The 23,782-nt window shown below is 32.6% G+C and overlaps 1 protein-coding gene across 2 annotated transcripts in view; it reads left to right on the forward strand.

Annotated features, from left to right (window-relative positions):
* Positions 1-3,617: 3,617 nt before the first annotated feature.
* Positions 3,618-23,782, forward strand: part of LOC144844220 (uncharacterized) — a 35,358-nt gene continuing 15,193 nt past the window's right edge. For both annotated transcript variants that reach the window (XM_078701014.1, XM_078701004.1), the window contains exons 1-14: positions 3,618-4,096; positions 12,744-12,863; positions 15,276-15,451; positions 15,673-15,745; positions 16,672-16,799; positions 16,987-17,090; positions 17,240-17,396; positions 17,994-18,088; positions 18,572-18,635; positions 19,164-19,349; positions 20,302-20,553; positions 21,267-21,507; positions 21,985-22,184; positions 22,426-22,568. In XM_078701014.1, coding sequence (XP_078557140.1) covers positions 3,793-4,096; positions 12,744-12,863; positions 15,276-15,451; positions 15,673-15,745; positions 16,672-16,799; positions 16,987-17,090; positions 17,240-17,396; positions 17,994-18,088; positions 18,572-18,635; positions 19,164-19,349; positions 20,302-20,553; positions 21,267-21,507; positions 21,985-22,184; positions 22,426-22,568 — 2,243 coding nt within the window. In that variant the 5' untranslated portion in view covers positions 3,618-3,792. The remainder of the gene's footprint in view (positions 4,097-12,743; positions 12,864-15,275; positions 15,452-15,672; positions 15,746-16,671; positions 16,800-16,986; positions 17,091-17,239; positions 17,397-17,993; positions 18,089-18,571; positions 18,636-19,163; positions 19,350-20,301; positions 20,554-21,266; positions 21,508-21,984; positions 22,185-22,425; positions 22,569-23,782) is intronic.

Consider the following 23,782-nt stretch of genomic DNA (forward strand, 5'->3'; position numbering starts at 1 on the left):
TGGCTGGTGTTCACCAGATGTCTTTTCTTGAATGTCTGGTGTTCACCAAATGTCTTTTCTTGAATGTCTGATGTTCACCAGATGTCTTTTCTTGAATGGCTGGTGTTCACCAGATGTCTTTTCTTGAGTGTCTGGTGTTCACCAAATGTCTTCTTGAATGTCTGGTGTTCACCAGATGTCTTTTCCTGAATGTCTGGTGCTCACCAGAAATTTTTCTTGAATGTCTGGTGTTCCCCAGATGTCTTTTCTTAAATGTCTGGTGTTCACCAAATGTCTTTTCTTGAATGTCTGGCGTTCACCAAATGTCTTTTCTTGAATGTCTGATGTTCACCAGATGTCTTTTCTTGAATGGCTGGTGTTCACCAGATGTCTTTTCTTGAGTGTCTGGTGTTCACCAAATGTCTTCTTGAATGTCTGATGTTCACCAGATGTCTTTTCTTGAATGTCTGGTGCTCACCAGAAATCTTTTCTTGAATGTCTGGTGTTCACCAGAAGTCTTTTCTTGAAAGAAATGAATTGTATCGGCAACCTGATTTAAATACCAACTAGCTTGGGAATTCTACTCAAATAAATAGGAGTACCACACTGAAACCTAGACATGTTTTATAGACACACTCACATATATGCTCATGCCCATGTTTCACCATTTACAGTGACTTAACTTAGACACACTCACATGCATGCTGATGCCCATGTTTCACCATTTACAGTGTGACTTAACTTAGACACACTCACATGCATGCTCAGATGCCCATGTTTCACCATTTACAGTGTGACTTAACTTAGACACACTCACATGCATGCTGATGCCCATGTTTCACCATTTACAGTGTGACTTAACTTAGACACACTCACATGCATGCTGATGCCCATGTTTCACCATTTACAGTGTGACTTAACTTAGACACACTCACATGCATGCTGATGCCCATGTTTCACCATTTACAGTGTGACTTAACTTAGACACACTCACATGCATGCTGATGCCCATGTTTCACCATTTACAGTGTGACTTAACTTAGAAAACACAAACAAATGCAGTATCTGAAAGTCAATATTTCAAACTAAATTTATTTACTATCTGTAATCGTTTCCATTTCTTAATTAATAAGTACACTAATAAAATCATTATGGCTTGTATAGCTGCACTGACTTCAGTTTTCCATTCAATGATACAGGAATTCCCCAATTAAATTATTACCCTTTTGTTCATATTTAAAACACTTTCATGAAGATAAGTGTATATATATATATATATATATTTTTTAAATCCAAATTTCAATGAATAAGCATGCCTGATCAAAGGCATGACATTTTACTTTAAAGATATATTGTCCTCCTGAAAAAATTGTTATTTTTTTGTTGAATATGCCATTTTAATGTCACCTCATAGTTATCCACTTTGACCAAAAATTTGGTCGAGAAAAAAATGCATTTACCTAAAAAACTGTAATTTAAAGCAAAAAAAATAGTCAAATTGGCTGCCAGCCAATGGGTTTTTGGTTTAATTTAACCATTTATTTTGTCATTTTATAAGTGAAAACATTAATTGTTTCCATTTTTTAAAAACTACAAAATAATATATTCAAAGTCTGATTTTATTCATCTTTATTTTTATGTTTTTGGGGGACAATACACCTTTAAGCCTCACTTATAAATGAAGTATCATGAGACAATGATTTCTTATATTGCTATTTTATATAATACAGTAGGCTGATTGTTTGGTGGATTTTTATCAAATTAAGGACTTATCCAATAAAAATAAATTATCCAATGTTTTAGTATTGAGGTTGTTATGTATTATAGCTCCAATCATAGAGATATTTTTATAGTTCACTATAATATATCTGTGGTCCAATCAAATACCTTGCCGAATCCAAACAACACTGTTGAATAAAAATACAAATTTAATATTATTTCGTAATTTTAAATTTACTGTAGCTGTAATTTTTATCAAGACCTATTGGATTTTTAAAGAGTTAAAGATGTATTGTCCCCCAAAAACATGAAAAATGAAGATTAATTAAATCAGACTTTGGATAGGTTATTTTGTTGTTTTAATAAAGTTAATCACTTTCGTAGAAAAAACAATTAAAAAAATAATTTGTTCACTTATAAAATGACAAAATAAATGGTTAAATTCAACCAAAAACCCATTGGCATTGCTGGCAGCCAATTTGACTATTTTTTGCTTTAAATTATAGTTTCTTCAGGTAAATACATTTTTTTTCTATCTAATTGTTGGTCAAAATGGATATGTGAAAATAAAATTGTATATTAAAAAAAAATTCTTTTAACAATTATTTTTTCAGGGGGACAATACATCTTTAAAATTTAAAAAAACAGTAATGTGCATGTGATGTTGATATGGTCATGCATGAGTGATTTGGTTGTAGAAACGTGTGATCTTAACTGAATTGAATAGTAAACAAACCACGGCAAATCAAAGAACTTCCGCCTTCTTGTTGTAGGCAAAACACTCTCATAACGTATGATTTTGACAGGTTTCTCATATTCACATTAGCAGAGAATATATACTAAATCAGCAACTGAAGAACATATTTTATGTAGGCCTAGCTAGTGTAAATACAGTTCAGTCAGTGGTGGTAGCCAGCCCAGCAAGGTGAGTTATCTCAGCAGCTAGAGAGTTTGTAAGGAAGCCATTATACAGTAGCATGTACACTCTAGCTACATAGCTGTAGTAGGCCTAGGCCTTGATTAATTTTTATCCATTCATGCCGCATAACATAAAAAACAACTTTGAATTTGTCGTTACGGGTTGTATCCCGCCTATCATTTTTTTTAGATTTCAGATTTATTATGTGTCTAATCATTTCACGCCAGTCAATAAGATAAATAATATTAATATTATAAAATACTGTATATTTAAAAAACCCTAGCTTTTTATTGATTGATATTTATTTATACCTAATTGTAAAAATTTGTAATGGTAAATTCTAAACTTTAAAAAGAAACCTTTTAAATAGTTTTATTTACTGTACTATTAACTGTCCTAACTAAGTTTACACCTTTATGGTTTTTTAACTAGTTTTATAAAGTTTTAATTAATATTTTTTAACTAATTGTTTTATATTGTACTACTGTACGCCTATAGAAAATTTTAATGTATATATGGCGCATTTAATTTATGCTTTTATTGTTGTTAATATTGTTATTTAAGGGGACGAAATCTTTGAAACCAAACAAAGTGTTTCAATAAAAATGTTGGTTAAAAGTTTTAGTGTTAGACATTGCCCCTCAATCGTTTTATTGGAATGAGTCCCCTTTTCTCTTGAAAGGGACCCAAAAGAAGGGTTCTTCTGTAATTAATATGAATTATTGGCATTCGATTGAAAACACTACTAACTGACATACAGTATTTCTATTTTATTTTGAGTTAAATGAGTTTAAAAAAAAAACATTATACTACTGTACTCAACTAAAAATCCGATCAGATAAGCCATATTTTCCTTAACAAGAGGCCAGAAATACACACATTTACAAGCTTAATATATAATAAAATCAACATTTTCCATTTACAATTTATCATTTTTTCAGGATGTGTCGGTTTTTTTTCATCAGTTGCTGTCATACAACGTTCTCAGGATGACTAATGTACACATGCTTAGCTAACTACAGGAGATGCTCAAAACCAAAAGTTATATAATTGCTATATTTTTACAATGGTGAAATATTTAATCAATGAAATGCTATTCAAACTAACTACCAGGAGTTACCCTGTATATTGTTTTATCATCGTTGCTGTCTAATTCTGTATCTGTGGCAAGCAACATGAATGTCAGAACAGTATCATTGGAATCTATTGACATTTATCAGACCTCACCAGTACAGAAGAATGCAGACATCAACATCTGCAATGCATTCTGGCGACCAAGTCTCAAGTGCCATCCATTCCAATATGGAGACCAACTGGTTTCTTTTGAGTCGCTTTGGCCAGATGATGAGCGCCTTAAGGCCTTAGTGGAAGTGTTTAGGGAACCAGAGATGCGTGCGTTCCTGCCGGAATGCTGCAAACTGGTCACAAAATGCGGACCAACCAGGCTGCTTAAACAACTCGTTAAACAGAAAATTATAGGTAAGTAACTTCTCGTATCATTTAAAAAGTATATTAATACAGTAAAAAGCCCTGCGGGACCAAACAAAATGTCCCCTTAATAAAGATTCTCCTGAATAGGGTAAAGCCTATATTTTCCATCATTCGTTTCATGCCTTCATTCTTTGAATAAGAGTGTCCCAAAAGTGTATTCAGATAAAGATACCAAATAAGGTATATACAAATTGTTACATGGTACAATATGAACGTGTGAAAGCACTTCAAAGTTATACCTCGATGTAAAATCTTGGAGCGATTCGGAAATCTTTACATGCCAGCATGTTATGGCTAAATCGATCAGTCTACGCGATACACACATTTATCCTTCATATGAGTTTTTACAATGTGAAACCGTTCTACATAAACGATACCAAAACAAATCAGTTATTAAAACTGTACATGTTTCAGCAAGGCCTATATGTAAAGATTACATGAAACATCAATGTAACACAGTGGTGGTGCGCTGTATGCATATGTGAACGAATCTTCCTTGTAAATCATACGGTGACAAAACTACTGTGTGATTATCCTGGAAGATACTGTAACCATGTAACAATTTACATTTTGTACAATATGTGATACAGTATATGTGTGAATATTTTTGCTATTGACCCATATTGGAAATTATTTAAAACCTTTTTATCAAAGTTATCCAATAAAGATTATTTATAGTGTGAACCGTTTTAACATCTGTTTCTAAAGTTGACAGATTTAGAAGTGACTTTAATTTCCTGTTAGATGTCTGGTGACTATATATTTCATAATCTTTGAAATCCTTGTGAACAACAAGCCTACAAATATTACTTTCAGTTCAATATTATATCATTATTACTATATCATGTCTATTTTTAATAATTTGTAATATTTATTAATTTATTTATTTAAGTAAAGTTAAGAGATAAATTACTGAATTATAATACAAATTATACTTAGTATTAGTAAATAAAATGATGACAGTAGTACGTAGTAACGTTCCCACATGAGAGCGTAGTTGCAGACTAGTCCATTACGGTACAGGGCTGGTTCTAAGAACTTTTTGTATCTTAGCCCTCCCTCTGGAGAACATAGGCTATTGTCGGTTTATCCTGGTAAGCAGCACTCATTATCACTATTGGTTTCATGTAAATTCTGTACAAATAAGTCCTAAACAATTGTAAAATTTAGCAAGACTGTTTATGAAGAGTATAGAATACATCTCAGTCCATACAGCAGGGCCTACTGCACAGTAGAATGAAAGACTACTTTCAAAGGTAAAAAAAAGTGGATTCGGGAATAAAAAAAGTGGAATCGGGAACAAAAAATGTGGAATTTGGAACAAACAAAATTGAATTAGATCCAATGTATAGAAAAAAAACAAAATATAAATACTTTTCTTCTAGGCCATTTACAATTTCATTAGAGAAATAAAAAGTTATAATTTTTTATTGAGGAAGAGAAAAATAAGTGAAATATTAAAACTACCCTTTCTAAGCATGAGATAATTTCTTTTGTTGCGAAATTTGCCCTCATGTCGCTTTAATTCCCCAATGCTAACACTTTTCTTTTATCTTGAACTTAACCATTTGTATGTAATTCTTTTTTTATGGATCAGTACACAAAACATTTGTTAAGAGACGGTTTTTGTCTGACACATTCCATGTATCAAAGGTTTGATAAAAAGTTTATTACAGTACTGTACATTATATAATAATACAATCTTTTTGGTTCTTACAATGTTTTTCACTAAATAAAAAATAATATTTATAATTATTATAATACAAATTACAAATAATATTCAAAAGATTGAAATTACTATCAAGCAAAAGTTTAATTAGGCCAAAAAAAAAAAATTATTGTGTTGGCCACGTTTTGGGTAAATCCTAAAAATGGGTAGGTCGGTAGGAAAAGTTTTTTTTTTTTTTTTTTTTTTTTTTCAGACCAAAAATGTGTTGCCGGCAAAATAATAAACAATTTACACAATTGATACAAAAAGACTTTTAAACACTTTTCATAGCACCCTAGGCTCACGCTAGCTATAATTGTTTCAACAAAAGTTTAAAAAAGGTTTATTAAATAAACGTAGGCCTAGCTTTTGAAGGCAAAAATGCCTAGGCTAGCCCTACCCCTAGCTACCATTTTTAAAGCCAACAAAAACAATCAAGATCGAAATAAACTATTTCCGTGTTAATGCTACATTACGCAAGTTAACATTATTCTAGATGAAAAATATTGAGTTTTATATTGTTTTATCCATACGTAATTACACTGGCATTAAAGATATAACAATAACATTAAAATGTAGGCCGTTTTATGAGCCATATTTCGCCGATTTCTTATCGCGGGGAAATTCCCCACCACCAGCGACATCGATCGATCGATCGGGGTCCTCCTAAATACCAAGACCTACCAAGAACTACCAAGACCTACCAAGAACTACCAAGACCTGTCAATTTAAAGTGTTAATTTAACGAAATATGATATATATAGACTTCTAATAGCATTTCCAACAATAAAACCTTAATTTTAGCGCGATATAGACACCAAAAATGTTAAATAATCGACAAGCTTCGCGTTCGCGAAACGAACTGAGTTGATGCATACATTGCGTCACAAATGTCCGTATTGCGTCAACTAGTATGACCTACCAAGAACTACCAAGACCTGTCAATTTAAAGTGTTATTTTAACGAAATATGATATATATAGACTTCTAATAACATTTCCAACAATTAAACCTCAATTTCAGCGCGATATAGACACCAAAAATGTTACGAAAATGTTAAATAATCGACAAGCTTCGTGAAATGAACTGAGTTGTTGATGCATACATTGCGTCACAAATGTCCGTATTGCGTCAACTAGTATGGCTCACTGACACTCGACGCAGTTCTCCTGTCATAGGCCTACTGGGTCGTAGGCCTACATTTACCATTTTTGGTGTCTATATCGCGCTACAATTGAGGTGTTATTGTTTGAAAAGCTATTAGAAGTCTATATATATTATATTTCGTTAAAATAACACTTTAAATTGACAGGTCTTGGTAGTTCTTGGTAGGTCATACTAGTTGACGCAATACGGACATTTGTGACGCAATGTATGCATCAACTCAGTTCGTTTCGCGAACGCGAAGCTTGTCGATTATTTAACATTTTTGGTGTCTATATAGCGCTAAAATTTAGGTTTTATTGTTGGAAATGCTATTAGAAGTCTATATATATCATATTTCGTTAAATTAACACTTTAAATTGACAGGTCTTGGTAGGTCTTGGTAGTTCTTGGGGTTCAGGGACGATTCGGCCCTGAGACGATTCGGCCCGGGACTATTCGGCCCACTTTTGGTGGGACGATTCGGCCCACTTTTGGGCCGAAACATCCCACTTTGTGGGCCGAAACGTCTCACTTTAGACCAAATTCATATTCATTTTTTTTTTATTTATCAAGTTTTTAAAGGTGTTTAACAATCCGTATTTTATTGATATTGACAAAGTTGATATAATATATATAATAAATTACTAAAAAAACGTAATTTTATATTCAATTTATTACTTCGAAAACCTTGTTTATTTCGTGCATTCGCCAAGCGGCCAACAGAGGGCGTAACTTGTTTACATCGTTCGCGTGACTAAAAAATGATTATTTTCGACAATGTTTTCAAAATGTTTGCTTTATTGCATCTTTATCCCTAGTAGTGCTACCCCATAGTCTCTCTGAAAATAAAGTTTGGGGAAAAAAGCTTATTTTATGCTTATAAATGCTTATCAAAGCCGATAAATGTAAGTGTGCCGAATCGTCTCAGGGCCGAATCGTCCCGGGCCGAATAGTCCCGGGCCGAATCGTCCCAGGGCCGAATCGTCCCGGGCCGAATCGTCTCAGGGCCGAATCGTCCCGTTACCCATTCTTGGTAGGTCTTGGTATTTAGGAGGACCCATCGATCGAGGCTAGAGGTCCGGCTAGAAGCCTAGCGTGCATGCCGGAACGGATGGATTATCGCTATATAAATAACAAGTTTGAACAAAAGAGCTTACGACAATCTTAGGTACATTTTTATTAAACGTATATAGGCCTACTTGCTTGGCGAACCCATGCCTTTTAAATCATTTAACAAGTCCGTAATCAGATCGTAGTACTGTACAGTAAAACCAAAAAACACCGCATCAACAACCTCGTGCGATGTACGATCTGTTGTTCTTTTGCTGCTGCAGATCAACATTGGTAGAGTCCATTAATTATGAGGGTGTTTAAAAATGTTATAACTATTAAAAACCAGTCTCAACCACTGTGTAATCAAAGTGTTTATTTAATTTAAACTTGGATCCCCCAAAAATTAATAATCGCGTATTCCGGTTATCACGTGATGGATTCACGGTTGGTTGCACGCTTCTTTTTTACACGTCCGGCGGAGGTGAAATATGTTCGCCAATTTGGCTAATAAGACAATATTTTTTCACCATTTGGTTTCAAAATTGCTGTTTGGCTCAAAAAAAAAAAAAAAAAAAAAAAAAAAAAGCCGACCTTCATTTTCGGCAGTTTAGGGTCGGTCGGGCGTGGCCAACACAATAATTTTTTTTTTTGGCCTTATTATAACATAAATTATGTTTAAATTGCTAACATTATATTTGATATTATTAACTGCCTACGTTTGAAAAACATTTTGATGTAAAAAACTGTCAAAATACTGATGTCCTCTGTGATAAGTGATGTTTTGTTGTTGTTGACGCATTGTGATGAATAAAAAGTTTAATAATATTTTACCTGATTTTAACTTGTTTCTGGAAAGAAAAATATTTTAAGTTTAATTTTTATTTTAGTTTAAAAACCACTAAAGCAGAAAAACATTTACTTGACATCATTTTCATAAAACCCTACCTGGCGATACTGGGCCTACCAGGGTAAGATAGAATGACCATTTTATGTAACAATTGTAACAGTTAAAATTCTTATCTACTGTACTGTTTTACATGTAATGATACTATAGTAACTATGCACTGCATTCAGAGATTGCTTGATCCTGGTTCAAAGTACAGAATTTGATAAACAGCTACACTGTATGGCTAACGCTCACCTAAAAGACTACAATCTTTTGAATCTTTTCACATCCAAAGCGGTATATTCTCATGCCAAACTCTTTTCCCTGACAAATTCTTGAGGTTTTCACTTCAGCAAAACAGTTTCTGAAATGAATTAATTATCTATATATAAACTTACGTAAGGGTAAAATTCGGTAAATCGCGCGTTATTTCTAGAATGTTTACTTGATGGTATATAAAGTTGGTTCATACTTTCTATACTGATTTTAACCACCTGGTGTAACCCTGTTTACTAATTAAATTGAGTTCGATAATTAGTTATTGACAATTAAAACAAATTTAGGTTCAACGATTTGCCCCAAATGGGGTGTTTTCCGATCGTGGTATACACTGTCTAATGCGTGTCCATCTTGAAAAATACCTGCATACGAGGATAATTCGCATTTTCCTATCTCCTCCTACGATAATTGTTTTTAATGGCTGAAAACTGGTTGAACAGCTCGAGTACAGTATCATAATGTTGAATCCGATTTTCTTTAAAAAATACTATTTTGATAGATTTAATATACGTTTATACAAATGTATTGATTTGCAATGAATGGAACATTCTAAATTATTTGGTTTAACCATGCTTGCATACTGTACCTCCATGGTTTAACACAAGTACTGTTAGGTAAATTTATGGGCCCTTGGAGAATAAACATCAATAAATAGTATTGTAATGCTATACAATACTGTAAATAGGTATTAACCACTTTTGATCGCCATTTTAATCTCAAATTTCTTATTGTGTTTAGATATAATATAAATAAATATACAAATAAACTTTATTACTGTGAGTGTGGGTAGCCCCTACTTTTAGATTATAAACACATAATAATATAATACTTTATTACTGACAGTTGCTTCTCAACGTTTGTATTAATTAATAATTACAAAAAATATAAACGTTGTAGTGGTCGTTACATGTACTTTACTATGAGTACAGTATCATAATGTTGAATCCGATTTTCTTTAAAAAATACTATTTTGATAGATTTAATATACGTTTATACAAATGTATTGATTTGCAATGAATGGAACATTCTAAATTATTTGGTTTAACCATGCTTGCATACTGTACCTCCATGGTTTAACACAAGTACTGTAGGTAAATTTATGGGCCCTTGGAGAATAAACATCAATAAATAGTATTGTAATGCTATACAATACTGTAAATAGGTATTAACCACTTTTGATCGCCATTTTAATCTCAAATTTCTTATTGTGTTTAGATATAATATAAATAAATATACAAATAAACTTTATTACTGTGAGTGTGGGTAGCCCCTACTTTTAGATTATAAACACATAATAATATAATACTTTATTACTGACAGTTGCTTCTCAACGTTTGTATTAATTAATAATTACAAAAAATATAAACGTTGTAGTGGTCGTTACATGTACTTTACTATGACAGTGACAATTTTAACAGTTATTAATTCTTTAAATGTTTTACTCTATTTAGTGTTATATTATTTATAGGCCTATAAAAAATATTATGTTACTTAGTGGATAATAAAGAAATATAAAGAATAATTTAATATAAAGAATATATTAAAAAATTGTTCCTCTATGTATCTATCCTCATCCTCAACCCTAATGTTAGATACAAAACACAAATTGGGTTTGTTTAAATGAGTCTTAATCAAACATTTGGCTCATTTTGTGACAAGTTTCTCTTTTGGAAGTAATTCGCAGGGTGCTAATTTTGGCTGACTACATAAATCATCGTGTCTATTTATTTGTTTTTTGTATTAAAACGACAATGTTTTATTGTCATGCAGTACATACATTTGAAATCGGAAATTACTATGTATTCGAGAACTATCTGTGGACACGACCTAGATAATACGCAAGCGAAGCGAGCGTACCATATAGTAAGACAAATTTCAACTATTTGCTGTACAATGTCATGCACACCACCATCAATCAAATACTACATGCACACATGATTGAATTGAATGATAAAAATAATATAAAATTGTAATATATCCATACATAACATTAACAAAAATGTTACGGATGGACACTTAATTTAATTTTGACAGGGAGAGCCTACCAAAATAATTATAATTTGTATGTTTTTGTAATTTTATACTATGGTCAAATAACACTTTTTTATGACAGACGGACATAGCCATTTGGAACATTTGGGTTAAAATTATTTTTATTATTAAAGTGTTTTAACTTATATCTAATTTAAAGTCTTCATGAAATCTTCATATCCATCTGTCACGTACACTATGCACTGGAATGCAAAAAGTGCGCAGCAAAAAAGAACAGCACTCTGCATGTAAATTACAGATCACTGATCACGCTAGACACTGCACAATTTACAAGTAAAAAAAACAGTCGTTTGTGCCGCAGCAAGGTCTCATGACTATTAATAAATGGTGCCCAAAAACATAGTACACTTAATTATAATATTTTTATACTGTAGGTGTGTTTGGCACTTCCCAATACAGTTTTCTTCATCCTGTTTTGTAAGCCAATTTGAAAAACAACAACCTTGAAACGTGATAATAAATGTAGGTCAGTAATGGTAAAATTCATAAATATATTTATAGTAAATGCATCAGGAATCCCTGGACTCCATTTTGGATGTCCCTATTCAGAACAGGGACACTCTTCAGGGATATACCCTTCGTTAGAGGACACTTTCCTGATAACAAACAGAGCGAAATACAGTAATCCCCTATCTGGGACAATTTCTTCAAGTCCCAAGGAGTTGTTCTCTTAATTCAGACTTACTGATATAAGCAGAATTATTTGCATTACATTACCCTTTTTATTTCATCTTCATCTTGGAGAAACTATTAAAAACTAAACTTGGCTAATTTTTTGCCTAATAGTAATACCTTGTTATACAAACCACACGGTCCAATTATATGCTAATAACATATTAAAATCCAACCAACTACAGTATACAGTATATCTACACTAATACATTACTATAGTATTTTATAGTTTTAATAATAACTATGTTTTTGTAAAATACTCGGGAATCATGAGCTGATGACATCACACCATGTGTACTCAGAAAATAAGGATGTTTTCAAAAATCTGTAATCGTTTATCAATGTGTTTACTTTAAACTAATATTTGTAAATAATACAGTACTTAGAAATTGTGTTTCTTTACGAAATAATCAAGGATATTACCAATGTTGATGCTTGACCACAATTATAGGCAAAGGTCACTATATTTTTTACAATTTTTTTTATTTTACAATAATGAAATACTAACAAGTTGAGAGTAATTTGTCCTGTGGGATATTTGTTCATGGGATATTTTGTACGCAGGCAGGGCCGCAATTTTCACCATCCTACCCTTAATTTCCCTAAACAGCTTTTCATATTTTATATTAATCATATTTAAAGCCTCTTTGCCTCGTCTGTTTTTAAACGCTCACTCCTAAAGGGGCCTTCCAACGCTGGATAGTTGCATTGGACTGATCATGCTCTGAGGCCCTTGAGCTCTGGACCCCTTAGCAGCTACTGTTGTCCTGGATAGTGGTGGATATGGTACTGTAAAGTAAATTATCATTAAAAGTTCTATTATTTCTTTCTTTTTTAAAGATGTAAATCACAAACTGGATGGTTCAACGTTGCTGCATTTATCATGTCTGGCAGGAAACCACAAAGCAGTTTCTTTTCTTCAATCTGCAAATGCCTCCAACAAAAAAAAGGATAAAAATGGTAAATGCTCATTGCTTTATATTTCAGATGTTTGTCTCCTATATGTGCAACAATAATTAATGTAGTACTGTACATGGACCTCTGAGTGACGAGTTTGTAAAGAGAAATCGAGATTCCATATGGCGATTTTAAAAAAAGAATTTTTACACATGTGTAAAAATTTATAATATATTTGTATCTGATAAAGAAAAATTGAATCTCTTGAGACATAAATTCACTGGCACTTACAGGTTTGGAAACTTGCCAAAATGCATAAATATAATATTATTAAAAAATATAAAAGTGAAAATAAAACACATTTCCAAAGTGCATGGAGCTTTTCAATTGACTTATTCCTGGGACCTTTGTGCTCATCAGAAAATATATTTGAATGGTAAATATTAATTTGTACTTTTTTTGTTTTAACTTTAATGTTCGAAATACTCTCTAATACCTAAATCATAACTGGATAGCTATAGGCCGTGCTGTGTCTCGTGTTATTCTTTACTCCATGCCTAAATGTTCAACAGAAAAATACTCAATGAAAATACAATACTCAAATTTTTCTTTTAATAATTATATGATGCACTATTTAATTTAAAATCATTAAAAAAAGTTTTATAGAACAGAAAAGTTCCAAAATCGCGTATTGTATTAAGTGCTATACATACATCACATGTATACTTTCAAAACATCATGTGATGGTTTCTGTTGATTATCTACTTTTTGTTAAAAATATTGAAATTGAAAAAGAATAAACCTTATAATAGTGTTCTGGTGAAATATAGCTGATAACATCCAATTGGAACTGATCAATCCATAAGCTTGGTTCCTAGAACGCAATGACGTAAGCGCAATACAAGTAATTTGACTAATCATGACAGTTATCATTCATCGTATGAATCATGAAGCGATGGACTGGTTCAAATTAATTACTTTACATACTTACATTGCTTTAGCGGTAGTTTTTACTATCGATTAGATTCTTCAGGCCTCTACAGAGGTTGGTTTCGTACATGGATTACAACTCTATAGCACTAACCTAGGAAAAGATGACCGATTAATAACGATAGTGTACTATGCTTACAATATGAAAGTCTCAACGCTGTTGACCTCCAGTCATATTATATTTAGTCTTGCATACTGCTAGATTGTCACCCTGATTGGTGCTCAAAGTGGGTACTCAAAGTGTATATTAATCAAGTGTGATAATAATGTGACCTTGCTTAATACAAAATAATAGCAGTATATGTAGACACCCAGAAGATGAGTAGGAATGAGCCCCTTGCCTGGATCTTGAAATTTCAATGAAGGCATTATACACATAAACATTCTAATTTACTGCTGGAAATAATTAAAAGAGTAAACTATATCTAATTACATGTTATGAACAAAGGCATGACACCTAATAAGTAAGTAAGTAAATTCTATCCAGAGAGAACTTAGTTTTCAGAATAACAAACCTTCCTATATATTTCATATTGCCATTAAAGTCTAAATTTTTATAAAAAAGTTAAAATTAAAGTGTATACCAGGGGCGGATCGAGAACATTTTTTAGGTGGGGGTGGGGGGGGGGGGAGCCTTGCGAGCTGTGACTTTTTAGAGTAGTTTACAGTAGGTCATTTGATTCACTTTACGGGCACACAAATCTCGCCAATATTGGTATAAATTTTTAGTAAGAATTTGATAAGAGACTAAAAAAATATGATTAACCAAGTAGGTTAGGTTTATCTTCTCCGGTCTTTCCGTGAATTTGTAACGCAATTGTTTGAAGTAAATAATTGACAACAAAGTACGTCATTTTTTAGGAACATTAAAAATGAGAATACATCAGCAATGATAGGTCTAAAATTAAAGCAGCTTACCTGCCATAGGCATAATAACTATCTAGGCCTTTTGTTAAAATAAGAAAATAATGTAATTTGTAGCTGCTTTGTTTTATTTGGTTATGGCTCCATGTTGTCAACTCACGAGGAACAATACGGTGCCATGCGGTGAATGCGAATGCGGTTACTTAGAAACAGTAGATAAAAGAATCAGGCAGAACTGCTGCATATAATGTTTACATCAGATTTAACGCAAAGCGATACGCTAGAGCGTATTAACGCACGAGTGTAAGGTATATGCGGGCATCAGTACTATTAAATTGGTACATCATTTAACAATAACAACGTATATTGATTGTGCAATTTTTGTTTATACCTGGTTTGTGGGGGGGGGGGGGGGGGGGAGGGGGACTGTATACAGTAGCATGGTATCAACTTAGATCTTGAGTAACACCTGTAGTGAAGTCAACTGATACTGTTATGTATTTGTCAATGATGGCCATATGTCTTCAGAAGAAGAGTAACAGTAAAAGTTATTGTTTACCACTGATGACTATTATTAACTGTGATGTTTATTAACAACTATTACAATTATCAATATCACAGGTAATACGCCAGATCAAGTGTGTTTCTGCGCCCACACAAGAACATTTTTAGGAAAAAGTTACAGCACACCATCGAAGCTTCCTAAAAGAAAGCAATGTACAATGCAAGACCATAAAACCATATTTGAACTGGTTCGAACGCCAAAGAATGCAGATGATCTACTATTTAAATTACAGGTTTGCAAAGCACATAAATCATTTTGTGATTATTTATATGTACATTGATGAAAAAAGTTCAATGAGGCGAAGTTGAATAGGCTTTCAACTAAAAATCTATTATTCTTTTTAAAGCACACATGTGTTCTGTATTTAACTTGAATTTTGAATGCTATAAAGTCATGTAAACATTCAGTAATTATGATATTTTATTTATACTTCATTTACCATACATAACTTAGATGTTTCAGTTTGATGTAAATAATGAAAAAGATGCAAGAGGAGAATTGCTCATACATTACATAACGAGAGGAGGTAAGTGCTTCTTTATAAGAACACTCTTTATACAATACTGTATATTAGAATACTCTTATTTATAAAGAACACTCTTTTATGAGAACAATCTTTTATAATAACACTCTTTACAAGACCACTCATAATACAAGAATGCTCTTTATAACAGCATTTTCTTTTGTTAATAACAAACATTCGAAAAGTTTTTAGAAGAACAATCTTTTTAAGAACACTATAGAAGAACACTCTTAAATTTAACACTATTGAGATAACACATTTTATTAAAGAATGCTCTTAAAGTTATTACACTATTTGTAAGAACACTTTCACAAGAACAATCATTAGAAGAAACACTCTTTGCAAAAACACTCTTTATAAGAGAACATTTTTACATGAACACTCTTTAGAAGTACCATTTTTAGGACAATTTTTAGAAGAACATCCTTTACAAGAACACTCCTTGCAAGCTAGACGAAACATTTTTATATAGATAGATATAGAATATTTTTAAGAACACTCTTAAAGAGTAGACTTTTTTACAAGAAAACTCTTTAGAAGGACAAACTTTAGAGGAACAATCATTACAAGAACACTCTTTATAAGAGAACACAATTAAAGAGAACACTCTTTTTACAAGATCACTCTTAATACAAGAACAGTCTTTACAAGACACTCTTTAAAAGAACAACCTTTAGAATGACAACGTTTAGAAGGACAATCTTTAGAAGAACAATCTTGATGAACACTCTTTAGAAGCACATTTTTTAGAAGAACACTGATGCTTTTTTTACAGTTGGTGTATATTTATTTTAGTGTTGAAGGCTAATTGAATATTGAATATCTGTATAAACGAGTATTGCTAAATGAAATATAATTCAGGAGTGGGTAAACATAAATCGCCAATCACCAATCTCAATATAATTGATGTATTGAATTCTTTTTCGTAGGTTTACCACAAATAGGTTTATTAATCTGTATTGTAAATTTACTTGGTGCAAATGTGGAATCTGTTAACAGCAAAGGACTTACACCACTCTGTCTGGCAGCCAAGTTGGGCCTAGAAGTTGTTATGGAGGTAAATGTTTATAAAAGAAAAAGGCTATACTATTATGTTACGTTTCAGATCAAAGCAATTGGATGGTGGAGGATAAAGATTTGACTTAGTCACCATTAGATTGCTATGGCCCTACATATTTCTTTTCAGTTTTAATAAAATAGATGAGATTTGTTCTATTTAATAAAAGTTAATAATTTTCTTCCAGATTTTGATTTGCGTCCTTGGTGCAAACCCAAATGCATACAACCCGATTACTAAATGGACTCCTCTCCACTACGCTGCCAAGTACAATCATATAGACATCATAAGGTTTGTTGTATATGTTTTAACACTATACAGTACCTCCAATCTCTAATCAGGGGACAACGCTATTAAGGAGACACTTTGTTGATCCTCAGGTGTCCCCTTTTCAATCTATTGTACAATAAATATAATTCAACAATGTTTTTCTGTTACAGTTGTCTTTTGAGAAGGGGTGCTGACATGAACTTAGAGTGCGGGTTTGGTTATCGTTGTGATGATATAGCATCCAGCTTAGGTCACGATGAATGTAGAGATCTCATTGAGACAATGAGGCAAAACAGAGTTGAAGAGATTTCTAAAATTGCTAAAACGGTAAGTAAATTCTGGTACCTATTTATTACTGTAGTACAAAGTTTATAATTTATGCGCAAGTTAATATTTTGTATAGCTTAATTACTCCCTCCATTTGTTAACTGTTCTGATATTTTGAGCAAGTGAGTGGCGAGGGGTTAAGACAGTGGAACCGTAATATGTAATCATGTTAACATCAGCAAGGGTTCGGAGGCTCACTTGCTCCATGGTGGTAAAACCAGTCTTCTCGGATAAGGACTATATAAACTGTAGGTCGAATGTACAGTTCTAGCTCATGTACACTTTAACCTATTACATCTTCCTTTAGGGGTTACACACACAGCCACTGTCACACACAGCTACTGGGCCTTCTGAGAGACTTTGATTGAAGAGGTCACCCAGATGGAAAAAACAAACCCTTGCTTTTTATTATGTTTCTGAACAATTTAGGTCATAGGTCTAAATCCTAGTGACACCATCATTATTTTTATAAGAAAATTTTTTTCTCAACAAATACATATGGATATACATTTACAGTATGTATTTTACTAATTCAAAATCTACCTGTTTTTGTTTTGACTGTATTTGAAATTGATAATAAATGTTACCTATTTATAGGGTAATCTATGCGCACAGCATATTCAACGCTCTGATCTCTTTAATATTGATGAAGATGGAAACACACTGATCATGGCTGCAGCACTTGCTAACAGGTAAACATCTCAACTGTTTCTATAATCCTTTTTGGTCTTTTAGCGCTGTCAGACATTAGTAACATTATTTTAAAAAATCAGGATGTTCAGACACATTTCTTTACCAATATCCTGGTTGATACATTATGAGAATGCTCCCTGATTCACTATGCATTACATAGTACAGCTAAATGTTTTATAACAACCAGGAGGTACAAAATACTAATAACTTACTGTGTAATGTTACACTGTGTAATGTTACACTGCCAAGAAGTACTATAATAGAAACAATATTTTGGAGAAAGGTTAAATTTAAATTTGGCAAAAGTATGGTTTGTATGTCCTTGTTTTATAATAATAATTTTCTTATAATAATACGCTCTCAGTTTCTTCTCTTTATCTTTGCTATTCCTGGATAAATTGTCTGCAAAGTGTATTTTTATACCTGCATGTTTCATTTGGTTTGTACACATCAATTGTAATTTACTGTTGTTTGTGTCATAGATCAGATAATCTGACCATTCTTCTTAAGATGAGACATTGCCCCATTGATGCTCAACATGTTAAAGTAAGTTGACACTTTAGTATAATTTCAATTCAGTATCAAATCACCACCATCATTTTCACTATCCTAATCATCACCACAAAACACATCAGCATCAGATCATCATCATCATACCACTAACATCATTACCATCACCATACCACCAACCTCATCAATATCACCATGCCGCCACCGTCTCACCTTCACCATATCACCATCATTGTCATCATATCACCATTCCATCACCATACCACCATCATCACCATACCACAATCATAATCACCATACCACCATTATCATCACTTTCATAATCACCATACCACCATCATTATCACCATCATAATCACCATACCACCATCATCATACCACCATACCACCACCATCCTAAACATTATCATCACAACAAGCAACAACATTATCAACAATACCATCATTATTGTCATCATCATAACACTTCTGTTGTCATCATCACCATAAACACCATCATCATCATTGTCACCATCATCATTATAATAATTCCTGTACTATGTTCTATATTTTGCTTATTTGTAGACTGGCCGAACAGCTCTTACAATAGCAACAGTTAACAATTGTCGCAATGCAATTCAGACGTTACTGCACTACAATGCCAATCCAGTCATCAAAGACGTGAATGGGATGACACCTTTACAGTATGCTTGCAAACTACAACATCTTGAAATTGCAACCGTCCTTGCCACAGAGACTAGAGGCCTTACAGTATGTCAATTTTTACATTTATATAAAGCCATCATAATTGGGTGTTATACCTGAGAATCGAAAAAAAAAAAACATTTTTATGAATTTCTTCTTTCAGGAGGAAATCTGGAGTGAATCTACATAAATTCAGACTGCTTAAAATATACTCTCCTGTCATTGTATTTCTATCTCTGAATTTTTTCAAACCATTTTTCCAATTTTTGGTCCCTCTTAAGTTTTTTATCTTTCTCTAGTGGTGGTTTATGGTTTGGACAAATTCCCATTAAATTAAATACAAAAATGATTGTTCGTAGATAAATCCAAGTACCTTGCTGTTTTTGGTTTTAAGTGTACAATAAGATTAAGAAGTAAACATAAAAGCATTTGTAATATAAGCCTTTCCAGCCCTCTGGATGCCACAAACTCCCTGTCATGGAATTCTGCCTACAGCCCTTTTAACAGAAGAAACAGCTTTTTTAACAATGTTAGATCTTGTTTTCTGTATCAAATTATTGAAAACTTGTGAAAAAATATATGTTTCACTTTACACAATGGGTTGTAGAAATTGTTACTCACTATTGGTACTTTTAATAAAGAGGATCTGGATGCAAATTGTTTAATATATCTAGTACCAGGTCAGGCAGGAAACTTGCTGTTTCTATTGAATATCAGAATCCAAAACATATTTTGTTGTCCTGGATGGAGTTTGCTATTTCACTTTCATCAAAGTTATTGTTCCTATCAAATGTATATATGCTGGCAGACTATCCAAAGTAATTTTTTATTTTCTATTTTAATCTTGGCATTTATGATATATGGTTTTTTTTTTTTGGATTATATATTTATTTATACAGTATTTTTGAACAGATAAAGTTCCTGCCCTGTTTGTATCATTTCACTGTTGCCTAGTTGTCTCTCCAGTAGTTTAATAGTATCTCTATGATTATAAATGTTAAATCGTCATTCTTTTCAGGGTTTGCAACAGATTTTGTCATATCCATTAAATGAAGAAGTTAAAGATCTGCTTATCGTGATTCGACAGCGTAGGCAGACAGAAATTGTCAATCCAACTTTATTTGAATGCGCCATCACAGGTGATGTTAAACGCCTATTTTGCACATTGGAAGAAGGAGATAATGTTAACCCTATCACAGGCTCAGGGGACTGGCCAATGTACATGGCCTGTGGCAACGGTCACCTTGAAGTGGTCAAATTATTACATGAGGTAGTGTACACTTAAATTATGTTTGTTGGTAATGTTGTAGTATGAGTAATTGTTTTTAATTGATCTGGTATTGTTAATGTATTTATATAGTGCATTCTACAAAAAAATGTTGTCTCAATGCGCTGTGGTTCTTTAAAGTGCACATGAGCATTTTGTGTATACTGGACCTACTCGATCTGGCCACCAGAACCAAAGAGCAAGTTAGCCTTGGACCCTTGTAATAAGACTATGGATTACGGTTCCTACTGTCTTAATCGCTCGACCATCACTCCTGATATAGAGGATCTTAATAAATAAGATAGACTCCCGATCTCAAGACAAAACAGCATTGTATCCAAATCTAAACAATGTTGTCTCTTACCACACAATCTTAGTAACAAAAACATACCTGATCACACACGCAATAGTGGAATTGAGAGCCACATTGTATGAATATGCACATATCTTTGATGTCAAAATCATTTTGTTAATTTCTTGATGTATATTTCAAATTCTTGAGACACAAATTACAATTACAATATTATGAATAGAAAATGGTTGACCAGATCAGAAGTTGTTTGTCTAACCAATAGAAGTCTGGGTAGCAATGCTTGATTTTAACAGCACAATGTTTCTCAGCCGATCTTCTTGCTTTTCTTGATTCTGTAGTTCATACTTCAAATGTTGAAATTTCCACCCACTCACTCTGAACTTTATTCATAATTGTTTAATAGAATGGTGGGGACATATCTAGTCAGCATCCAACAACTAAATCCACAGTGCTTCACGTAGCATGTGCAAGAGGTTTAGTAGACATAGTCAAGTATTTGATTGAATTTTGTGGTGATGATCGTAACTTGGGCCTAACACCGAGCCAAGATAGTCAATCGAGCCAAGGTACCACATGGGATAAGTTAGACATTGATGCAGTCAACAAACAGGGTTTAACTGCATTACAGATTTCGGCCTCAAAGGGTAGGTGATGTCATTCATGATTTTCTTTTAAACATAGCCTAAACTCTATCTACACTATCAAATCTTATGTAACAATAAATGAATATAATATAGATATGATGATGTCATATCACTACCATATTTGGGCACATTACACTTGTTTTGTAGTTTCCCACAAAAACATAAACAATTCAAGTTAATAAAATCAAACTTTGAATAGCCCACTTTGTATTTAATCACGTTGTCCACTTTTGGAAAAAAAAACACAAAATAGTTATTAGAATTGTAAAAAATGAAGTTAATGATAAATGTAAACATTCTGTTGTCAAATGGGCTTCTAGTTGACTTTTCCCCCTTTAAAATTAAGGTTTTATCAGATCATATTTTTTAGTCGAAGTGAATAACTGTTATGTGACATTAAAATAACTTATTCAATTAAACATCTAAAACAATTATTACATCTTTAATGCTCTTATATAAATTGAATTGTTTTTTTAGGTTACAGTAGATTAGTTAGAAAACTTTTTCAAAGAGGCGCAAGTTCTGCAGTCCTGGATTTACGCGGAAAACTTTACACGTGCCGAGAGTTTGAAGGTGTTCAAGTATTGATCGAGACGCACAGAAAAAACAGAACAGATAGAATTATGTTAGCAATTAAGGTGGACAAGAAACTCAAAGAGCTAAGGAAATTATGGCAGGTATGATATTGAAATCATTAAAAATAATATAATTATTTAGAAAATGTGCTCGACTTATTAAAAAGAATGACTCATCAAAACAAATTTGATAGATACTGTACTACTGTATATTATAACACACCTTCTACTGTATATATTTCTTTGAGAGAACCTAAACAAGCTATTATTATGGTCATGCTATTATTTGTGCTGAATTAATAATACTTTTCTTTGTTAAATATATGTTTTAATTTTTCATTAGGGAAAATTTGATCATAATCTTCGTGATCGTAGTGGCAATACCCCTTTGATGGTTGCTTGTTTGTATGGAAAACTTGAAGCCTTAAAATTCTTATTAAAGACTGGAATACAATTCCTAGAAGAGAATGCAGAGGATTTTGAAAGGTATCAGTATTTTAACAGCTTTCATTAAAGATCCCAATTCATTCACACTATATATGCGAGTGAGTGGCTGAACGGAAGACAGTGGGACCGTAAGCAGTGGCATAATGACTATGAACTCTCACTGGCTAAACCTAGAGGCTTGAACAGCCCCAATGCAACTACCCAGCATTTGAGGGATCCTTAGGAGTGCTAAACCAGGGGCCTTTGCCCCATGTGTTACGTCATCCACTGACCGTACAGTAAGTCATCATTAGATGCACATCCTTCAGGTGACAGTGGGTTCCCTGCTTTTGGGACTCCCTAGACGGCATACCAAATGAATACAATAAAATGATTAAGTTTAGTATTGTCACTTCATTTAAATTGCATCATATTTAGTGGATGTTTTTCAATCTCGGTCTCTATTCTGAAAATCATTTGTAGTACTAGAAAGTATCGCTTGTTTTAACACATATTCTTGTAATGCATATTAAGTAAACAGATTTGAAACTTGGAGTTGAGAACAACTAATAAACCATTCTCTTAAAATCACTAGTACAAGAAACAAGATATATTTGTTGTCACTTTTGGAAATACAAAAGTAAAATTCTTTTTTCTCATGCTAAAACAGATGATAAAAACAGACAAAAATTGAAACAAGTTAAACATTAGGTATTGCACAAGGAATCATTATTAATCATCTGACCCTTTAATACTTCAGAATCAACTCAATATCAATCTAAACAAAATTATAGAATGGTTTGACCATAATCAACTCACACTAAATCTTAATAAGACCAAGCTTATGGTTTTCAGCACAAATCAGAAAACGGCAACATTTAAGAATATATCTTTACTTCATAATAACGACACTATTGAAAGAGTATTTAGGTGTCATTTTTGATCCTCAACTAAATTGGAAGGAACATATAGACAAAATGTCTTGTAAAATAGCTAAACGTATCGGTGTGATTCGTCGTATTAAGATGTATCTTCCTATGTATACTTTAAAAATGTTAGCAAATGCTTTAATTATTCCATTATTTGATTATTGTTGCTGTGTTTGGTCCAATTGTAACATAAGTTTTTCAGATTCTCTTCAGGTTTTAATCAAAAGATTAGGTAGAATATTGTTATCTGTAGACAAGTACTCTTGGATGGAGTAGACTTACAGAAAAATGGAATGAAAATATTCTTATAATGCTATTTAAATGTTTAAAAGAAATAGCTCCAAG

This window comes from Antedon bifida, chromosome 1 (assembly GCF_963402885.1).
Source record: "Antedon bifida chromosome 1, ecAntBifi1.1, whole genome shotgun sequence".
Lineage (NCBI taxonomy): Eukaryota > Metazoa > Echinodermata > Crinoidea > Comatulida > Antedonidae > Antedon > Antedon bifida.